The following is a 16,746-nucleotide window of genomic DNA, read 5'->3' on the forward strand; positions in this document are numbered from 1 at the left end:
CCTCAGGAAAAGACTCTCACTGTCCACCCTATCTAATCCTCTGATCATCTTGTATGTCTCTATTAAATCCCTTCTTAGCCTCCTTCTCTCCAATGAGAACAGACCCAAGTCCCTCAGCCTTTCTTCATAGGGCCTGCGCTTCAGACCAGGCAACATCCTGGTAAATCTCCTCTGCACCTTTTCCAATGCTTCCGCATCCTTCCTGTAATGGGGCGACCAGGACTGCACGCAATGTTCCAAGTAGGGCCGCACTAGCGTTTTGTACAGTTGCAGCATGACATCACGGCTCTGGAACTCAATCCCTCTACCAATAAAACCTAACACACCGTAAGCCTTAACAGCACTATCAACCTGGGTGGCAACTTACAGGGATCTATGTACATGGACACCAAGATCCCTCTGCACATCCACACTACCAAGGATCTTTCCACTGACCCAGTATTCTGCCTTCCTATTATTCCCAAAGTGAATCACCTCACATTTATCCGCAATTGCCACCTTTCATCTCCTCTACAATATTCTCCTGTTCCTCAGTGAAAACAGATGAGAAATAATCGTTTAGCACCTCTCCGATCTCTACAGGGTCCACACACAACTTCCCACTTCTGTCTTTGACTGGCCCTATTCCTACCCTAGTCATCCTCTTATTCCTCACATGCCTATAGAAAGCTTTAGGGTTCTTCTTTATTCTACCTGCTCATGTCTGCTAATGTCCCCTCCTTGCTCTTCTTCACTCTCTCTGTAAATCCTTCCTGGCTAATCTGTAACTCTCTATCGCCGCATCTGAACCATCTCGTCTCATCGTCACATAAGTCTCCCTCTTCCGCTTAACAAGTGATATAATTTCTTTAGTAAACCACGGTTCCCTTTCCTTATCGCTTCCTCCCTGCCTGACAGGGACATACCTAGCAAGGACATGCAATATCTGTTCCTTAAACCAGCTCCACATTTCAATTGTCCCCATCCCCTGCATTTTGCTAACCTATTCTATGCCTCCTAAGTCTTGCCTAATTGCATTAGAATTGCCCTTCCCCCCTCTATAACTCTTGCCCTGTGGCATGTTCCTATCTCCTTCCATTGCTAAAGTAAATATAACCGAATTATTGTCACTTTCTCCAAAGTGCTCACCTATCACTAAATCAAACACCTGGCCTGGTTCATTATCAAGTACCAGATCCAGTGTGTTCTCCCCTCTTGTCGGCCCTTCAACATACTGAGTCAGGAAACCCTCTGCACACGTTGGACAAAAACTGATCCAACCGACGTACTAGAGTTATAGCATTTCCAGTCAATGTTAGGGAAGTTAAAGTCTCCCATAATGACCACCCTGTTCCTTTCACTCCTGCCCAGAATAGTTTTGCCAATCTTCTCCACATCCCTGGAACTTTGCAGAGGCCTATAAAAAACTCTCAGCTGTGTAACCTCTCCTCTCCTGTTTCTGACCTTAGCCCATACCACCTCAGTAGACGAGTCCTCATCAGAAGTTCTTTCAGCCACCGTTATACTGTCCTTGACTAACAAAGCCACACGTCCCCCTCTTTTACCACCTTCCCTGATCTTAATGAAAGATCTAAACACTGGAATCTGCAACATCCATTCCTGACCCTGCTCTAATCACGTCTTCTTAGGTGCATAAAAGCTGACGTTTCGGGCCTAGACCCTTCATCAGAAGAGGGGAATGGGGAGAGAGCTCTGAAATAAATAGGGAGAGAGGGGCAGGTGGATCAAAGATGGACAGAGGAGAAGATAGGTGGAGAGGAGACAGACAAGTTAAAGGGACAGGGATGTAGCCTGTTGAGGTGAGTTATCCAAACTTGCTTCGTAACTAAAGCACTCCAGCCCAGGCCACAACCTGCTAATTCTCTTCTGCACCCTCTCTAGTGTAGTTGCATCCCTCCCAAAACATGGCTGCACACAGTACTCTAGCCGCGGCCTAACCAGTATTTTATACAGTTCCAGCTTAAGCTCCCTGCACTTAAAACAGTTAAACTTTGGCTAATAAGATACAGTATTGGATATGTTGCCTTAACCACTTTATCTAATGTACCATTACCTCGAAGGACTGGGGGTCATGCACATCAAGGTCCCTTTGATCTTTGGCGCTTGCCAGGATCTTACTGTTAATCCTGTATTCCCATGCCTTGTTTGTCATGCCCTTGTGCATCACCTCATTTGTCTCTGAATTGAATTCCATTTGTCACTTATCAACCCGTATGACCAACTCATCTGTATCCTCCTGTAAGCTCATGCTGTCTTCCTCACTGTTTGCCACCAAATTTCATGTGTTGTCCGTGAGCTTACTAGTCAGCTTAGTCTAAGACTGCACAAATAACAGAAGCCAACACTGATCCCTGCGGAACCCAGTCGGCCCAGATTTCCACTCTGTCAAAATCTCTCAACAATTATTCTCTTGCTCCTGCCACTCAGCTAACTTTATATCCAGTTAGCCCTTTGATCACATGGGCTGTTGTTTCTCCTCAGTCTCCCAGGTGAGACCTTTTTTTTAAAAGAAGTGTTGCTGAAGTCTAAGTGGACTATGTCAAGGACATTGCCCTTATCTACACACATGGTCACCTCTTCAAAAACATTCACTTAAGTTGGTAGGGCATGGCTTCCTCTTAACAAACATGTGCTGACTGTTCTTAATTAATCCTGCCTCTTCAAATGCACATTAATTCTCAATAATGCTAGATAAACTAGTTCTGATTTGAAGCATGGTGGGGATCCCTGGAAGTCACCACCTAAAAGAATTGTATAGGCAGGAACCCTTAAGATATTTAAATAGTATTTAAATGAGCACTTGAAATACCATGGCCTTTAGCCTTTTATACTAAGTGCTGATAGACAGGATTAGAATAAATAGATGCCTGATGACCTGCATGGATGTCATGGTCCAAAGGGCCTCTTTCCGTACTGTAAAAACTATGTTAACTGCTAAATGATAAAATATGGACTGGTGATTTTTGAATTCCATAATCTGATTTTAATACATTGAAGTTTTATGGACTAAAATGGTATTAAATAGGGAAAGAAATATGACAAAATGGCCACAATTATCCTTGGCCAAACTTTGTGAAACCAGTCTGTATTATCAATGTGGTATGACAATGTAGTCTAAATTATAATGATCTCTTTTATCAAAAGACATTGAAAAATATTTGATTTAGTCAGCTCTGAAGAAACACTCTTCTCCTATTTTGATTTGCACCTGTAAAAATTTCTAACTTAGAGATGAAAGACATTGCCTGTTATTACCAAGTGTGGAAAATAAGCTGTGACAGTGGCATACACATCCCAGCTGTAGGGAAACCTGGATGTCCCTGATGAGGACAACTACCCCGAATTTCGATTTAAAGGTAGAGGGATGAAAGTTTACAGTTTTGATCCCTAAGTTTAAAGATGAGGTAGTCATCTTTATCTCTTTTGACTAGATGGTACTGCAGTTAAAGTGACCAGTCCAACATTGGGCACTGCTGTTGGGCACAGAGTAGGCTGACACAAAAAGCTCTCAAAATTGACACCCCATTCTTCGATCTGTCTTCAATCTAAGAGATCTCTGAAGTGACACGGAGGATTATTTTAAGTGCATAACCAGTCCATACCCTTGAAATAGTCTAAGCAGATATACCTAGCAAATTTAACAGCTTACTTTTGACCAGTGTCTATGGACATTTAAAATTGAGGCCATCTATTACAACCGTTGAGGTAGTTCTCAATTTTTGGAAAAAGATACGTATCCTTTTGAATCCAGACTCCTGTTGACGAGCATTAGGTAAATGTCCAGATATGTGGCTATTCTGCCTGATGGCTAATAGTTGACACACAGATCCATATGTTCAGTCCAGCTGCATCTGGGACCGTTCTAAGATCAGAGACAGAAAGCAGTGGTAAATATCCCTGAAACCAGCTGGGGAGAAAAGGGAAACCAGATTGTGTAAGCACAACTCTCTCTGACATTTTAAAGAAGAGACCCTGATGGGGAGCAAATGGCAAAGCACCCATGCTTCCACTGCAAGAAGACTGCGCCCAATAGGATAACAGGGTGTAGAGCTGAATGAACACAGCAGGCCAGGCTGCATCAGAGGAGCAGGAAAGCCGATGTTTTGGGTCTGGACCCTTCAGAGACGGGGAGAGGGCTCTGAAATAAGTAGAGAGAGGGAGAGGCGATGATAGAAGGTGGATAGAGGAGCAGGTAGGTGGAGAGAAGACAGACAGGTCAAAGAGGCTGGGATGAAGCCAGTAAAAGTGCGTGTAAGTAGGTTGTTGGGATGGGAGTTGGTCAGTGGGGAGGGCGGGGTGGGTAGGTGGGAGAAAAGACAGACAGGGACGAGATGGGCTGGTTTTGGGATGAAAGGAACTTAGAATTAACTCTCTGTTCCAGACTCTGCAGGTAGTATTATTAAAAAAAAACAGCGGAGTATCTACAGATAAAGGAGAAGTTGACCTATACTTATTAAGGATTGCCAAGTTAAAAACACAATTCCCCTTTCTATTTCTCATCTCAGTCTTGTACTAAAGTTTTCACTGACATTATTCTGTTTGCAGGTCACTTTGTGCTTTTCACTTTATATAGTGAAGCGACATTGGTCCTAAATTCTCCTAGCACCGGAGTAAACCATTGCTCTGACAGTCTTGTCATTCCTTGGCATAGTCCTCCAGATTTGTCTTGCTTACCCTATTAAATGTCAAATATAGTTTTTGTAGCCTTTGATCATAATTTGCTTGAGTACCAATAACCAGCAAATTGGATCATCTCTGGATTAATGCAGAACCTGTGTAATTACTCTTGTTTGTTGCTTTCAAAACTGAATGATAGTTGAAGTACTGTGTAACTTGGGCACTTACATAATTTCAGTATGATCTATTCTACTGTGATCTAGCAACTAGCAATATGATTCAGCATTTTGTTTGCTTTTTGAAAGAACGTGTTTATATATTTATTGCTATGTTCCTTTACTAATATTATGTGGATTAGAGAAACTAGGAGTATGGTTTATGTATGGAATCTTTCAGAATAACAGCGGCAGAGGTTCTGTGCTGTGGCTCTTGAAATTGGACTGTGTTTTTCTTGGGGTGGTGCATTGATCACAAACTTGTAGGATTGAGAAGTTCACTAAGAAATACCTTTTAAGATCAATTTCTTTTTGCAGAGAAGGAGGAATCTTTATCCTCTTGCAATTACTAAAAGTTCTCTTTCTTTAAAGTACAGTTTAAGAATTTACAGAAGTCTCTTTTCATAAAAGCAGTTACAATCAGGTCCATAAATCCATTTTGAAATTCCAAATATCGGTATGGTGGCTGCACTTGCGGATTGTCAAGCAAAGGAATTGAAATTGCTATTAGCACTGCTCCAGTACTAAATTAAATATCAGCGAGACTTTAGTAAGAATGCATTTGAAAGATTGATCTAATGGTAACTTGATTCTGTGCTATTGCTTAATGTTAAAATGTAAACTTCAGATTCCTGTTTTTCTTACAGATTTGAACCACAGTGGTTTGGGATCGCATTATGAAAACTCTCACTGGGGACCCGTCTCTACCAATGGTGACTCTTCTACAAATTGGGATAAAGTTATTGTAGACGGGTCTGACAAAGAAGCCTGGCCTTCAATCACTGGCAGTGATCCGGAGTTAGCTTCAGAATGTATGGACGTTGACTCTGCTTCAAGCTCTGGGTCTGAGAAGAACCTCAATATCATGGCTTCGGGAAGTACGGATGGTGATAGCAACAGAACAAGCAGTGGAAACGGTTCTTCAAGTCAGTTTGTGGTTGGAAATGTCGGCAATAATGTAGGAAATGGAAGTATTAACGGGCCTTGGGGTGGACCTCGAGGCCCTTTGTCAAGCACATGTCAAGTTTCAGCAGAAAACGGAGATGGCAAACCAGAAAGTGACCATGGTAAACTGAATGCTTGGGGCAGCATAGGTTCCACATCAACTACCAACCTGCGTGGTTGGCCTGTTGTAGAAAATGATGGAAATGCTGTGCAAGGACCTATGCCAGGTAGTAATTCTGGCAACAATGTTCAACGTAGCACTGTAGGTCAAATCCTAAATAATCAGAGTGTTAATATGGAACTGTCAGTTCATGGTTCTTGGGAAGGTATGCAGGAGAATTCAGATGCAGAAGTTAATGGTACAAGGAACATTTCATTCAGTGGTCAACCTCAAAATCTTAACACTGAGATGAATGGACCAAATAACACTACTAACCCTTTGACCTCTAGCTTACCAAACTCTACTAGTTCGATGCAGACAAGTGAACTGCCTAAACTTACAGGGCCTGGGGCCTGGGGTGTATCCTTAGGAATGAGCACAGTAAACCCATCTCAGCTTCAGGCCACTTCAGTTACAAATGGCACTTGCGTTTCTAAACCAGGCAATGGAGGAATTGGCGAAGGAATGAACAGTGGGACTAATGGTACTACTTGGGGTACATCTGGCACTAACTACTCTGGAGAAAAATGTCCAGGCTTAAGCAGTAATTTGGGACAAACTTGTGGCGACACTGTGAACGCAACTCTAGCACAATCCGCTGTCAATGGATCTGGGAGTACTGCCTACAGAAGTAATGGTGGAAGCAATAGAGGGGGAGTTGCTTGGGAATCTGGTGTGGTCAACACCCATAATATGAGTTGGGGGGCAGGGAATAATACAGGCTCCGGGGGAACTAGAAGAGTCTGGGGAAACTTGGCACCGAACGCAAACACTGGCACTAATGTCTCAAATGGGGAATGGAGTAAACTGCCTAACAATCAGCATTCCAATAATGGTCTAAATGGAAGTTGTAACAGGAAGGGAACAAATGGATGGAAAAGTCTAGATGATGCTCTTTGTGGTCAAAATCAGAATTCTACATGTCAGCCAAGTGAACAGAACAATATGTGGGTTAGAACTCCATCAACTTCAGGTACAGCGGACAGTGAAGGGAGCACAGAGAGCACAGGGAGTCGACATGATAGAATGAGTGTAGGAAGTGGTGATGGCAATAACAGACGTGGTGAAAAAAGGAAACCTGATCAACCTGGAGTGGTCCAAAGTATTCTGACTAGAACTGACTTGGACCCACGTGTCCTTTCCAATACAGGTTGGGGGCAGACTCCAATCAAACAAAACACTGCCTGGGATATTGAACCTTCAGCAAAGAGTGAGAAAAAAACTGACAATGGAACAGAAGCCTGGGGAGGTTGTGTTTCTCAAACTTCTAACTCAGGGGGGTGGGGGGATGGGCCTGGCCCTATCAGTAATGATACCTCACCAGTGTCTGGATGGGGCGATCCAAAGTCTGCTACAGTCTCTTGCAACACAGGGTGGGGAGACACCAAAGGCTCGAGCAGTCAAGGGGGTTGGGAGAATAATTCTGCTGCTACAGGATTGGTTAAGAGTAATCAAACATGGGGAGGTAATAAAGAAGACAAGTCAGCTGCATGGAATGATGCACAAAAGGTTAAGCAAGGATGGGTTGATGGGCAGAAATCAAACCAAGGTTGGGGAATTTCTGGAGCTGATGGATGGGGAGAAAATTCAAGGAATAGCCAGTGGGGGGATTCCCAGAAGAGTAGTTCAGCCAACTGGGACAATGATGGTGATAGATCTGGGTGGAATGAATCTGGGAGACCAGGAACAGGCCGAAGCACTTGGGCAAGTAGCAACAGTTCAAACCCCAATGGTACTTCAGGCTGGGGTGAGCCTGCCAAACCGAATAGCTCTGCAGACTGGACTAAGCAGCAGGACAGTAATGGCTCTTGGGGAGCTGCACCACCACCTAATAAATCCTCTGGCTCTGGCTGGCTCAATGGCCCAATGCCAGCTCCGCCAAAAGAGGAAGAACCTACGGGCTGGGAGGAACCCTCTCCAGAGTCTATTCGCCGCAAAATGGAAATTGACGATGGCACCGCTGCCTGGGGTGACCCGAGCAAGTATAACTACAAAGGTGTGAATATGTGGAACAAAAACACACACAGTAGTGGCAACAACTCTGAGCAGCCAGCGCAGGTTCAGCCCTCGCCAGCACTGCAGCAGACGCCGTCACAACAGTTGCCGCAGCAAATGCCACCGCCAAGTGCCATGCAAAACAAAGAAAACAGTGGCTCTGGTAAGTTTAACACTGATTCACACCTTCAGTGAAACGAGTGAAATTTGAGGTTCTGATTTGTTCTCTACAGTGTATTTGCAAATCTTAATGAGAAATTGGTCTGTATCTGTTCCAGTACCTTTACCTGTATATCTATTATGTACATACGTTTGTTTATTAATTCCTTGCTACACCCTCAGATCTAGTCGTTAAAAATGTTCGGCTGTGATGAGTGTATATTTCCCAACAGGGTGGATTCTGTTTCGGTCTGCTTAGTTTCTGTGAAAGCTCTGAATTTCATTCGGACTTTTAAAAACTGCATTAGGATTGTTTGGAAGAATTATTTACTTTGAGTCTGTAGATGAAGTTTTTTAAATTATTGGAATATCCATTATTCTTATTCGTTTTAAAAACGAGACTTTAATTTTCATTGAATGCTGCTTCCCATTCATAAGCCTATGGCATGTACAAAAATGACCAGATGGGCTATTTGTGAGAATTTGCTAGTAAACTAGATGGATTTATTTACCCAAGCATGTTGTCTAATTCATCCGATACTAATGCGTTCCTTTTTCTACTGCTTCTTTTGAGAGCATGTTATCTGTGTGCCTGCATAGATCTCTGTAGGAACCCGCAACACCCATAGAGCCATAGATGTTCTGCTGAGAGAGTTTAAGGACTTATGGGTCAAATTGAAAGGCAAAACCGCAGTAGAGAGAGTCTGGATTGTGACCTGAGTCTCATGCCATTTGGCGTAGGGTCATGTAGACTAGACAGTTTGTGGCTGGGAAGAAATGATTGATTCATGGGGTACTGGTACCTGTACTAGGCTGTTCTATGAGGATAGACTGCACTGGGACCAATGTCCTGGCAATTCACATAACCTTAGCCATGGATCAGGTATGCACTAAAGAGCTGAAGGACCATTTAAAGTCTAAAGGGAATAATCAGGGCAATCCAGGAGTGCAACACCTTGGGTAAAGACAAGCAGAGTGGAATGGCATCTGTGAATGAGGTCTACTTTCTGCTGTTACTTTTTAGGTTCTTGTGCTGCCTTTATACTTGTGACATTGGGTATCAATGATTCTTGACTGTATTTTGGTTTCAGCAGAAGCAAGGTGATTCACTTTTTTACTTTTCTGCGCCTGTTCCCTTAATCAGGTCCATTTCGTGAGCCTGTGATTAGAGTTACTGTTGAATGTTGCTTATGTTACTAGGTGACCTGCACGCTCACATGTAACATGAACTGTCATGAAATGCCCAGGATGCCATGAAGACAGAATTTTTGCACTACTTTGTGTTTTTAAGAAGGAGCCATTCTTGTTTTTGGAGATGTTTCCTGTGTGTTTACAAGCATCTCTCTGCTACCTGATTTCCAATACAGTTTGAGACTGCGGATGGGATATCTTGTTAATCTTGCTCTATAATCGTGTCTGTGTAACTTAATTTTCCGTCTCCATTTGTGTTTGTTTCACGTTCACTTCTGATTTGAGCCTATTGTCTTGTTTTCCTCTGCTTTTTTCCTTTTCTGTTTGCTCCACCTTGACCCCCATTCTCCTGTTATGTCTTTTTTTCCCCTGTTTCTCTTCTCCAGGGGCTCCTGTCTTTCTTGCCCCCACCCTTTCGTGCACTCCAACTTTGCTCACTTCTTTTATTTAAAAGGGCTGTCCAACCTTGTCTCTCTGTCGGTTTTGCCTCTGGCCCTGAACTTTGCTCAGTGCTTTTCCAGTTATAGCCTCTTATAGCTTGGGTTTAATTGTATTAAGTCTGCTGGTAGTACGTTTAGTTGCCTAGGCTGTAATCTTTGGAGGTCATTTGTTAAACCTCTATCTTTTAACCATTACATTTACTTCACCTGGTTTAAGACACACTTCTTAAAAAAATTAAGTTTTTGGTCATATGTTCTAATACCTTCTCTTGTAATCATGTTAGTTTGTATAATGCTTCAATTAAGCATTTTGAGACATTTTCTATATTAAACACACCATATAATTAATAATTGTCTAATCATGGTTAACCATAGTTTAATAGGCAAAAACATAGCGTAGTGTAGCTATTGATAACGTGCCCAGTTTCCGCCCTTGGATATGTGGTACTATTTATGATAGGTTGACGGTATGGTACCGTCAAAGACTAATTGTAGTTAGGTTTTCAAATGAGCAAGTGATAAGAGCAAGCCACTTAGCCCCTCAAGCCTGCTTTGCCATTCAATAAGATCATGTCTGATCTGATTCTAGTCTCAACTCTATCTTACTGCATACCTGCAATACTCTTTCACACTTTGATAATCCAGAGTCTGTCTACCTCAGCCTTAAAAGTTTCAATAATTCTGTATTCACTGCCTGTTGTGGAAGAACATTCTCAAGACACTCGTCCTTCTGAGAATTTTTTTTGTTCCTTGTGTGTCTTAAATGGGAGACTTTTTAGACAGGTGATAGTTTTGTAATCTTTCCCACAGAAAGAAACATCCTTTCCTCATCTGACTGGTCAAGTCCCCTCAGGATCATCTTTGTTTCGTTTAAGTCACCTGTCACTCTTCTAAACTCAAAAGTAGACCAAGCTTTTTTTTCATAAGGGTGTCCCGTCATCCCACATATTCGTGTAATAAACCTTCTCTGAGCTGCTTCCAGTGCGTTAGCATCCTTCTGTAAGTACAGTGACTGCTGCACATAGTAATCCAGATGTGATCTGTGTAATGCCGTATGTAACTGAATCATAAACTCCCTACTCTTGCATTCAGTTCCTCACAATGAAACACACAATTCTCATAGCTTTCCTGATTGCTTGCTATACCTGCACACTAACCACCTGTGATCCATGCACTTGGATGCCCAGATCTCTCTGCATCTCGGAGCTCTTTAACTTCTCATCATTTTGGTACTATACCTTTTCAAATCTTTCTGTCAAAATGGACAGTTTCACACTTTCCCACATTATGCCCCATTTGCCAGATCTTTCCCCGCTCTCTTAAACTATCTATATCCCTTTATAGGTTCCTTATGCCCGCTTGCTTTCCTACCTACCATTGCATCATCAAATTTAGTGACCACACCTTGAGTACCTTCATCCAAATTAGTTATATAAATTGTAAAGAATTGAGTCCTCACACCTGCCTCATGGTGCACCTGTGACATCCTGCTAGCCTGAAAAAGACCTGTCTTTTCTTACTTGGTTTCTTGTTAGTCTATCCATGCTAACATGTTATCCCAATATCATTAGCTTTTAATTCTCACAATAACCTTTGAGACACTTTATCAAATGCCGTCTGGAAATCCAAGTATTCACTGGTTCCCCTGTATCCACAGCAAAAGTTACTTCTTCAAAGAACTCCAATAAATCATTGATTTCCTCTTGATAAAACCATATCAGCTGTGCCTGGTTATCTTGAACTTATCGATATACCTGGTATATAACATGTTTAATGAAAGCAGCTATCACTTTCCCCATGATAGATGTTAAGCTAACTGACCTATAGCTTCCAGCTTTCTGCGTCTCTCCCTTTTTGACTAAGAGCTACATTAGCTATTTTCCAATCTAAATGAACCAATCCCAAATCTAATGAGTGGAAAATTAAAACCAGCATTTCAACGATCTCACTACTCCCTTTTTTAAGACCCCAAGATGAAATCCATCAGCTTGATAACTTGCAGTTCCAATGGTTTACTTAGTACTACTTCTCTGGTAATAGTAGTTTTCTTTCCTCCTTTTCAATTTGAACTATTTCTAGGATGTTACTTGTGTACTCCCTGGTGAAGACCAATGCAAAATACCTGTCTAATTTGCTTGTCCTCTCTTTGTCCTCCATTCCTAATTTTCTGTAGGAATAATTTCACTATATTTTCTAATTCCCGTTTTATGTTGAGCAGTGTATATTTTATTTACATAGTTTGTAAATGGCCAAATACATGTTGAGTTTGGTTCAGAGATTCAAACTCTGTTTCTTGACACCAAAACTACTAGCCTTTAACTCTGTAACGCCGTCCACACTTGAACTATTTTTAACTGAACTCGCCCAGTGCTTAGTGTCTATTTGTGCTGTCTTCAGTATCCTGAATGTCAATCTGTGTCAATTTCAACTTAATCCAATCCTTTTACCAGTCATCATCTATTCCCCCCCCCCCCCACCAAGTTGTAACCCATTCTGCAGTACTTTGAATTCAGACTTCATTTCCCTTCATTTAACTTAATTTACAAATCCCTGTATGACTTCGCTCTGTTCTAACTCTGGAACAATGCATATTAGGAAATGTCCTTCAGTCTTTTGATCCTCTCTCCCTACTGTCCTTCCACTTCTGTCCTGACATTCTAAACCATATCCATATCTTTACTTAGTGCATCATTTCTCGTAGAAGGTATTTAGCCCATCTTGTCTCTGCTGGTTTCCCAAGTGCTCCCGCTTGTCTGCACACTAACTGGTGTAGTTTTTCCTCTTCAATATGATATCTCATGTCATTTTAAGACTTTTGAAGCTGGTGCCATCATCCTTTTAAGCTACAGGATATGTAGTTTTCTCCTCCCTGAATTTTCTTCCCATCCTTCTCTGCTTGAAGGAGAACAACTAAGTATTTTCTCATCTTCAAATATTGTCAAACTTCCCACAAAATGAAACCCTTAATTGTCTGCATAACTGTTTCTGCCTGTTCTTTCATTTTGGTTGAAGTGCTGAGGAATTGTTTTCTCTATTGGGTTATTTGTTCTCAGGATTCAGAGGCTTAGATTCTTGTCACTTTCTGCATTTTTCAGGGTGTATTAAGTTGACATTCTGTTTACAGTGCCTGCAGGGTTGGCATTGCAACTGGGGAAAGTAGTTCTTATTCATTTCTGGGATGTGGGCATTGCTGTCTGGCTAGTATTTATTGCCGTCCCTAGTTGCCTCCTTTAACCACACAGTCCACCTGAGGTGTAGTTCACGTAACAGCCCAGACGCACAAGTAATTCTGTTCGCAATATCAAAAGATTTCGAACACTTTGCATTTCAAATCTAAACTTAGTTTTCAGTGTCACATAAATTAATTCTGTTTCATGAGGCTAACCATTTAATAACATTCACATTTCAATGATTTTTTCTTTCTTTTCATCTCCTAATACACCACATGTCAGTGATTTAATGGAATTTATTGGAACCCCTTAGCACATAAATACCCTGTTGCATTCAAGACACGCATCACATTCTTCAGATGGTTAACTCAATCACCACAATCCCTAATGCCAAATATTTTACAATGGACAGTGAAGGTCTCTACAGAAATGTAAAGATAAGCTTGCGGTCAAAATATCTTTAATAAATTTCCCCATCCCGACAGGCTAGACAAAGCTATGTTCTGGCTTCTGCATTTTGGCTTAACAAAAACAGAGTGAAAATGCTCTCTGCGCTAAGGGAGTTTTGTCACACAGTTGTAGTGTCATGCCTCTGAACCAGAAGGTCTTGATTCAAGTCTTACTTGATCTAGAGGTATGTCTGAACAGGTTGATTTAAAAATATCTGCAACCTGTCGCAAATTGTAGTGATATAGAAAGTAGAATGTGCAAGTATTTAAAAAGCCTTTAAAATGGTGCAAACCTGAACACAGGACTGACTTTATAAATTAAGTTTGTATGAATACTGCAGTGTATTCTATAATATCTAATGTAAACAGCCCCTAGATCCTATTTATAAATATCTAATGTAAACCAAGTATTTTAGGGACGAGACTTGCAGGGTGTCTTAGTCCCATTGGAACCCGGAATGAGGACCAGTCTGTAAACATGCATTTCATGCAGTTTGAGTTTCACTTCTTGGAAACTGTGGGGTGTGAAAATAATACGAACCATCATTAAGAAAATGGCTTCAGAAATTAATATCACTGCCAGATTGTTTGAATCAAGTATATGGCAGGACAGTTTTCACCCAGACTTGAGCACGCATTCAAATCCCCTGTGGTGTAGCTGTTGTTGCGGACTTAGAAATACTCACAACAGTGTTTTCCTTTGGTATTTCTTCTGTATCTAAGTCTCCTGAATCAAGATCATTGCTCATTACTGATCTCCTCTTTTATTTACAGAGTTACCCTGCTCACCATCCTTTTTCTATTTTTTTGTGTTATCAACTTCTTTGTCTTTATTGCAAATGCTATGAACATTTGCGTAATGAGCTCTTAATTCTGTCTTTTCACCTTCTTTCCCCTGCTAAGACTTTTGTTTGATGCATTCTTATCATTTTTATTGTCTAAGCTTTTCATACACTTGTTATCACTACCTGTTTTTCTACCTTACGCGATTGCCTTGTTTGTTCTTGCACAGTGAGGGATAATTATTCATGCAAACAGTGAAAAGGGCAGAGTATCAGGGAGATTACAATGCTGGGTATTTTGAGGTGAAGGGTAGCATTGGTTTTGAAAGGTAAGGATGAAATTAGAACTGGTGAAATTGTGGTTTGAAGTATCATGGATGAAGAGGCCAAGGGATCCTTGGTGAGGCTGAGCCCCCTCATTGTTCAAATGCTATTAAATGGTAGCACATGGGTCTATTGGACAGAGGTGTTATCACTCAGCTGTCTACAAGGAAGCACAGGTGTTCGTTTGGAGACTGACTATACAAATAATTCAGGTTTACTCATCTAGGAATTGACTGAGTGGTGTTAGGTCTTCCTTGGATAGATTGTTCCAAGTGGGAAAGAAATTAGACTTAAAACATGCAGAATAATAAGGATGTTGGCAAATAAAGTGCCAAGAAATGTAAACATGTTGTTCTGTGACAAACCAATATCTTCTGTACTTTAAAGCCTCTTGTACCAATCTACTGGAACTTTAGTGTAGTAGCTAATGTTCTAATTCAGCTGGCTGCCAAGTTAGTATTCTACCTTGTGGGAAATAATACCATCTAGGAGGACAATACAAAGGACATCCACTGGCCTCCTCAGGAACATAGTAAAGATTTTACAGTTTAAATTACAACTGTCTTCTATGCTTGCTATAAATTTAAAAGTTAATCAGTCATTTACATAGCACAGTTGACCACTTGCATCTTTGAATCATAGAATAGTTACAGAACAGAAAGAAACCTAATAGACCCATCTAATCCATATGATTATATCCTCGAACACAGCTCAGCTTGACTCACCACCTGCCCTCCTTTCCTTATAGCCTTGCAAATATTTTCTGATGTTCTGTCAACTTGGGTAGCAACTTTGAGGTTCTGTTCATTTAGGTCATGGCTGATCATTAACCCCAAAACTGCACCCCTCATACTTGTAGAAAACCTAGACATAGAAAATAGGAGCAGGAATAGACTATTCGGCTCTTCATAAGAATATAAGAATTGGAGCGGGAGTGGGTAGTTCATCCCTTTGAGCCCACTCTGTCATGGCTGATCTTATCCTCGTCTCAACTCCACTTTCCTGCCTGCTCTCCATAGCCCTTTATCCCACTTTTCTTCAGAAACATGTCTTGGTCTTTCTTGAATCCTGTAGATCTGATTGAACAAATGAAATTTGAATGTAGGTTTTGACTATTATGAATTGTCAAACTGCTTTTAATATTTATACTTGTTAATAATTTGTTAATCCAAATGGAATTGTAAACTTACCAGTATACCCAGCACAGGTAACCATTTGGAGATAGCAAGAACTGCTGATGCCGGAGTTCGAGACAACGCAGTGTGGAGCTAGAGGAACACAGCAGGCCAGGCAGCATCAGAGGAGAGGAAAGCTGACGCTTCAGGTTGGGACCCTTCTTGAGAAAAGAAGGATCCTGACCAGGAACATCAGCTTTCCTGCTCCTCTGATGCTGCCGAGACTGCTGCGTTCCTCCAGCACCATAGCTAACAATTTGTCCTGTGATATCCTTTGTGATTACTTTAGTCTTTCTTGGTTCAAATTCTCAGTCCAGTCACTATGCTTCTCTTCTCAGAGATCCCAGTTTCCAGTGCTGTATTGAATCTTCGAAAAGCTACAGCGCAGATTCAAAAGAATGGTGCTGGAATTTAAATACATACTTGAAGATGGGTTGCATAAACTTTGCTTTTATTCTCAAGTGTAGATGATTGGGAGGTGATCTAATTGAGTTCTTCGGAACGATGCGAAAGTTCCTTCACATGGTTAGCGAATTCCTGAAAAGGGAGCACAATTTGAAATTAGAGATGATAGCCAGAGGTACTTTAACAAATGTAGTAGTCAAGCACTGGAACTCTTTCCTTAAGGGTGCAGATGTTTGGTAATGGAAATAAAATAGTTATTGTTAGTTAAATATTGACAGCTAGGGAGAAAAGGCAGCAGAAATGTCAGCTATGATCTGTGAGAATGCTAGAGCAATCCAGCAAGGCTGAATGTCTTATTCCTTGAAATACTCAAACATGTCACTGGAGTTTGGCAAGTCACTTTGTTTTGATTACGAAGCTAAGTGTGTGGTTCAATTAGTTGGTTATTTCCCCTCCCAATCACTTAGTCAATTAACAAGATCCTCTGGACAAAAGTAAATTTAATCATTTTATTTTAATTACTGCAAGAAATGATTGAATTGATGAGATGGGTTATAGAAGCTGCTTTGAATTTGTATCAAGACCTGCTAAGTGGAAGTTCAGCATTTTTCCCTTCACCATATCAAATCTGCAATGGTTCCTGTTTCCCCACATTTCTTCCAACTCTGCCCTGATGAATGACTGGGATTGTTAGTGCCCTGCTACATTCACTAGAGTGC

At 41.3% G+C, this 16,746-nt stretch overlaps 1 protein-coding gene across 11 annotated transcripts in view; it reads left to right on the top strand.

The window, feature by feature from the left end:
- The window catches only part of LOC125462131 (trinucleotide repeat-containing gene 6A protein-like), a 231,933-nt gene that overhangs the window by 176,931 nt on the left and 38,256 nt on the right, over positions 1-16,746 (top strand). For all 11 annotated transcript variants that reach the window (XM_048551711.2, XM_048551709.1, XM_048551715.1 and 8 more), the window contains one exon: positions 5,480-8,095. In XM_048551711.2, coding sequence (XP_048407668.1) covers positions 5,480-8,095 — 2,616 coding nt within the window. The remainder of the gene's footprint in view (positions 1-5,479; positions 8,096-16,746) is intronic.

The sequence above is a fragment of the Stegostoma tigrinum genome, chromosome 23 (genome assembly GCF_030684315.1).
Source record: "Stegostoma tigrinum isolate sSteTig4 chromosome 23, sSteTig4.hap1, whole genome shotgun sequence".
NCBI classification, from domain to species: Eukaryota; Metazoa; Chordata; class Chondrichthyes; order Orectolobiformes; family Stegostomatidae; genus Stegostoma; species Stegostoma tigrinum.